Source organism: Lactuca virosa, chromosome 8 (genome assembly GCF_052849685.1).
Source record: "Lactuca virosa cultivar CGN04683 chromosome 8, Lactuca_virosa_CGN04683_v6, whole genome shotgun sequence".
Taxonomy (NCBI): Eukaryota; Viridiplantae; Streptophyta; class Magnoliopsida; order Asterales; family Asteraceae; genus Lactuca; species Lactuca virosa.
This window is the reverse complement of record NC_136433.1, coordinates 59802130-59807956: the sequence shown is the minus strand read 5'-3', so window position 1 is coordinate 59807956 and position 5827 is coordinate 59802130. Positions and strand designations below refer to the sequence as shown.

General features: G+C 37.2%; 1 protein-coding gene across 1 annotated transcript; it reads right to left on the bottom strand.

The window, feature by feature from the left end:
- Positions 1-2072: 2072 nt before the first annotated feature.
- LOC145130409 (uncharacterized) lies at positions 2073-4407 on the bottom strand. Its single transcript, XM_079065215.1, has 5 exons — positions 4090-4407; positions 3984-4024; positions 3465-3926; positions 3192-3307; positions 2073-2515 (listed from the first exon to the last, which is right to left on the bottom strand). Exons 1-5 carry the CDS (start codon positions 4405-4407, stop codon positions 2073-2075), a joined length of 1380 nt encoding a protein of 459 aa, XP_078921341.1.
- Between the last annotated feature and the right edge of the window lie 1420 nt (positions 4408-5827).

Here is a 5827-nt window from a genome sequence, read left to right as displayed (position 1 = left end):
AGACTTTATAGCCCTATGGCACATTTGGTCGATGGATCTAGAGTTTGGGCTTAAGTGCTTAAGCCATTAAGCACTTATTAGGGTGTTGGTGAAACCCAGCGTACACCCAGCGTAAATCCAGTACGCCCAACATACTGGGTCAACCACCCCGATGGTGGGCAACATCACGACGAGTACACCCCGCGTACGTCCTCTATTGGGCCTTTGGCAATTGGGCTTCGGGTTTTCGGCTGTTTGTTGACTAGTTGGATTTAGGCCTTTGCTGGACTTTATGAATATTATGTTTTGGGCCAAGTGTTGATAATGGATATTGGAATTTGGCCCAATTAGGGAGTTGCGCCTAATTTGGTAAATTGGGCCAATAATGGGCTTTGCATAATGACTTTCAAGGTTATGGAATTGGCATTGGGCCTTGGCCCAATAAAGAGAATGGACATTATGGATTATGTGGACCACATAGTCAAGATTGTTATGTTGTGTAATGACTTGGTATTTATTATGTGATAGTTTGGGATTTCCGGTGAGATAGTGGTTCGAGAGTTCATTTCTTCAGTTCAGATCGGCATTGCGAGGCGAGTTATTCTCACTATATCAACAGGGCCTAAGGCACCAAGGCCGACCCTTTATCAGATTTGTATCTAGGTATTCGCTTGTTATGTTTATTGATCTGCTAGATCTGCATCCTGGTAGTTAGGATTGTATTATGTTAGTGACCTGGTTTAGGTCGGTATCCTGGTATATAGGATGATGTTATGTTAGTGACCGGTTAGGTCGGTATCCTGGTTATAGGATGGTTGCTGTGTTAGTGATCTGCTAGATCGGTATGATTATCTGTTACATACATGCTAGCGTATGATATTTATGTGCACATGATTGTTTGATTGGTATGGGGGTTGGGTTGAGGCGGGTCCTGCTTCGTGCTATAGGCCAACATACCCAGGGCGGACCAGATAGACTGCAGGCCCAAGAGGGCACCTAGTCAGGCCGAAGGCCTGACGAGCGGTCCGGATAGGCTGAAGGCCCCGAGAGGGCAGTCCAGATGTGTCGAGGCTCGGAGAGTGGGCCAGACAGACTGAAGGCCCGGTGCGGGCGGTCCAGTCATACTGTTGACTCAAAGGGTGGACCAGGTGGACTGAAGGCCCGGTACGGGCGGACCAGTCACACTGTACACTCGAGATGCATGGTTGTTCTGTTTGCTTATATGTTTATATGATATGGTTATATCGGTATGGCGTTGGTATTTTGGGGGTAACTCACTAAGCCTTCGAACTTACAGTTTCAGTTTATTGTTTCACGTTCAGCGGATGACCGCGGGAAGGTGAAGGCGTGACCGTACATTTCCTCAATTGATGATTATGTTTTTTGGGAACTCTGATGTTTAAACTATTTTGAAAACAAATTGTAATAACTGAATGGTTTTAAATGATTTAAAAAGTTTTAAATTGGCTCGAATTTTATGGATGTTACACTCCTTATTGTCTTTTTTGGAAAAGCCAGGTATTCTTGGCTTTTTCAAAAGTAATTTGTTTTACTAAAAAGTTAGTGATTACCAAGATCTTTTTAATTTATTGGCTTTATGAAAAATCAATAAGTTAATAAGTCTTTTTAGAAAGTACTCCAAAACTCCCCCTTAATAGTTGATTTCAGAGAACACCAAGATAAATTTCAAGAGGGAAACGAAGTAGTCACTTTACAAGTTACAACTTCGAATACAATAAGACTTAGGGGCTGTTTGGCAGGATCTGAATTTTTAAGAGGTCTGAATTTCTAAGAGGGTCTGAAATTTTAAGAGTTGAATGTTTAACATGCTGTTTGGTTGGGACCTCTGAATTGTTGTGCTGAATTATTAAAATGACCATTTTACCCTTCTGTTTTATTTTTTATTGAATTCAACTATTTATTTAGAAAATAACATCATAAATTTCTTAAATATGTATTAAAAAAAATATAAACACCATATAAAATCCAAATTTAACATAAATCAAAATTAAACATAAATCCAAATCAAACATAAATATTTTTAAATCAACAAAATCATACTAAAATCCAAATAAAATCCTACAAATTTAATTTCACCCCATTTGATTCGCAATCTGGTCACGTAAATTATCCATGCATTCATTTCCTTGTGAACCCCATTCCATATCATGTACGTTTTCGCCATCATTCCCTCCCCCTTGTGCTTGAGCATTGTTCTCCTCGAACGCCATAAATAACTCATCATGAATATCGCATTTCCTTATGAAATTGTGGACTGCAAAACAAGCAACGACTATATCTCTTTGCACTGAAAAAGGAAAAGGAGCCATTCGATTTAGGATTGGGAATCTCGCCTTCAAAACACCGTAAGCACGTTCAATAACATTTCTGAGTTGCGCATGTTCATGATTGAATTTTTCTTCCTTAGTTAACGCACGTCGCCGTCGATAATCGGCTAACCAATACCTCGTGTTGCGGTAAGGAGTCATAAATCCACGAGTGTTGGTGTATGCAGCATCGCAAAGGTAATATTTATCTATACACATGAGTGAAGGAAGTATTATATATAGAAATTTAAAATTGTATTTTAGAATAAATTTAAAAAGAATTAAAAACCTGGAGGAGGGAACGGAAAGCCTGAACTCGGGTTACATGCAACTTCTTTCAAAACTCGCAAATCATGTGTTATACCCTTCCAACCGGCCCATACGAATGTGAATATCATATCAAAATCAAAAATTCCTAAAACATTTTGAAAGCATTCACATTTTCCTATTCCCCTATAGCGAGTTTGTTGATCAGCAGGCACGACTGCATGTACAAGAGTTCCACTAACGCACCTATTGCTCCAGGAAAGATTTCTTTTAGCTTACGATGCCTCTCTAAGGAATTTACGGTTGCATTAGAATTCGTTGGAACTATAACTTCTTTTGAAAAAATCATCATTGCATTTAGCACCTCATGAAAGCAGCTATGAACTGTTTCTGTGGAGTGTTGAAACCTTCGTTTGATAATCCTGAACCGTTTATTATGTGCTAAAGATGTCAAGAACATAACCATCTTTTCTTCAACGTTTATATGCCTACTACTTTGCAACCAATTGTTTCGTCTAAAATGATTGCATAAAAGTACTTATGCTTCACGTGAAAGACGCATCAGCTCATGACATTGTGTAGAAGTTCCATGTAACAATTCTTATGTATGTTGATGACCGCTCATTTCCGAATCATTATCAATTGCCCTTCCAATTCTGTTGGAAGCTAGATTCAACCAATAGCAACATAGTAACATGAAAAATGCAATTTCTTCATCCAAATCCATAAGCAATCTGTTATTTTGAAAATACATAACAATTATATTAACACCATCAAGTAATTCATGTCAAAACATTCATGTTATCCAAAAAAAAACCATCTAGTTCAAACCAAACATCTAGTTATCCAAAAAAAACCATCAAAACATTCAAAAAATTTACTTAGCGAAACATTCCATAATGTGCTCCAACAGTCTTGACCCAATTCTCACAAATAGTTGGATCAATGGTTAACCACACGTGCCTCTTACCCGCACCTTCACCAAAAAGAGCAACAGGAGTAGTGTATCTTGGATCAAATATTCCCCATCCTAACTTCTCCAATTTTTCCATACACGCATCCAAATTTGAAGAAGAATGCTTTTCCACAAATATTTTTGCAACTGTGGCAATATCTTCCCCGATTTCAAGCAATCTTGAATTGGATGCATCTTTACCCTTATCTTTACCCTTATCTTTACTTTTATTTTGACTCTTTGTCGTATCTGTAGTCTTTTGTTTTTTTGATTGAGCGGATGACTCGTCACTGAGACCTACAGTTTCTTGTTGAGTGCAATCAATGTCATCAACGTCATGCAAACTATACTGGCTTGACTCTTGAGTAGGACGGGGAAGGGTAGAAGTTGGCCCCCAACTATGAATGTATGTCGCAGTCGCGCCTTCAAACAACTATGTGCAAAGGTCGGGGTACGGTAGTGACGTGCGTCTCAAAGAATCCACATGTTTGTTTGACTGTTTGGAACAAATATTTTATTATTTAAAAATGATAACATAATTTTTATAACTAATCAAAATACATTCGATTCTAGTTCCCATTCTTCTTTGGAAAGATTGAAGGTGTTGGTTGTTGAATTGTACATATTGCCGGTTTTGTTTTTTAACTTCAAAAAAGCACCAAACTTTGACTTTAGGTAGTCATAGCGGTTCTTCATTTGTTTTTGGTCGGCAATACAGTTATGTTCAATTTTTAATGTTTCAGCAACATTCATCCAAGATAGTGCTTTCAAACTACTTCCTTCCCGTCCATTAACCGTAACTTCACGTAAACAAGCTTCTAGAAACGTTTTCTCTACACCTTCAACCTTCCAACTAATCATATCCTTCTTTTCTCCCATTTCTTTGATCAATTCAACAAAAAATGTATGTTTTAGCAACAAGTTGAGCATTGCAAATACACATTTTCAACAACAATTTAAGCAATATAAAGGCACATTATCAACAACTACTTCAACAAAACAAATGCACAATAGCAAAAGTAATGGATATTTCATGAACATCAAAGAGAAGTAAGAATTCAGCAACAAAATTTCAGCATAATACTCATGAAAACATTAGACATAACATCAAAATAACACCAAAATTCAGCATATAACATCAAAATTCAGCATATAACATCAAAATTCAGCATCAACATTCATCATCAACATTGAATCAAACATAACATCAAAATTCAACATCAATATTTGATCATATCCATTGAACACATTCAGATTGGAACATATAACATCACTATCGAGCATATAACATCATAATGGAGCATATAACATCAAAAACTAGCAAAACATCAACTATTAATTTTGATTTAACAAATCAGAAAATTATAGCATAATAAATTCGATTTTTGATTTTCAATTTTGAAGGGAAAGAAGGAAAAAACAAGACCAATGAATTCGAGGGCAAAAAAGGAAGAAACAGAAAGAAGAAACCGAACATGCTGAAGTCGGCGGAAGAAAGATTGGAGCTGGAAGACCTTGCGGCGGTGGAGGCTGGCGGCGTTGCTGGCGTCGTCGGTGTACGGCGTCGCTGGCGTCGTCGGTGGGAGCAGTCGCAGGCGTCGGAATGGAGGGGAGAAGATGCGATGGCAGCAGACGCTGTGGGAAGGAAAGAAAGGAGGCGGTCGATTTAGGGCAAATAAAACGAACACGTGTTTCTTTTATTTTTCAGACTTGGTTTAACATCTGAAAAAATAAGAGGTATTTTTAAGTTTAAGAGGTAAAATATAATACGCAAACAAACGCTCTGAATCTGAAATTTTAAGACATTGCCTCTTAATTTTGCAATTAAGAGGTAAACAAACGACCCCTTAGATCATCATATTGTCAGTTACGTCCTAACAGTGTTTTTTTTAATTTATCCCCTAAGGCCTAAATCTAAAAAAGGAGAAACTTTAGTATGCTTACAAGATAGTGATGTATTTCTAGGTCTCCCAATACAACTTTAATAGGCAATTCCACATTGTTAGAGCAGCCGAATCTACTAAAGTATCAATTTGAAAATTAACGGTGTTGATCTTTTAAATCGTCTTTTGATTGTTCCATTGGAAACAAAGTACTACAAAATCAAACACAAAAACAAATATATGGTCATTCAACAACCCTCTGCGCTCTAAAATTACTGAAACCTTTTAACTTTTGTGGACAACCAAGTAAACCAATCCGACTTCCTAAAATTTGTTGTCTTTTGGTTCCCATCACATACAAAGGAACTATTTGTAATATAAAAAATTCAATTATAATAATGATCATTAAAAAAAGT

Excerpts from the sequence above, each read along its gene's own strand:
- LOC145130409 (XM_079065215.1), bottom strand. The coding sequence starts at position 4,407 with ATGGGAGAAAAGAAGGATATGATTAGTTGGAAGGTTGAAGGTGTAGAG. Across the intron at positions 3,927-3,983 it reads TTGAGACGCACGTCACTACC|TTGGGGGCCAACTTCTACCC; the intron begins GTACCCCGACCT and ends ATACATTCATAG. Across the intron at positions 3,308-3,464 it reads GTTGGAGCACATTATGGAAT|ATTGCTTATGGATTTGGATG; the intron begins GTTTCGCTAAGT and ends TCAAAATAACAG.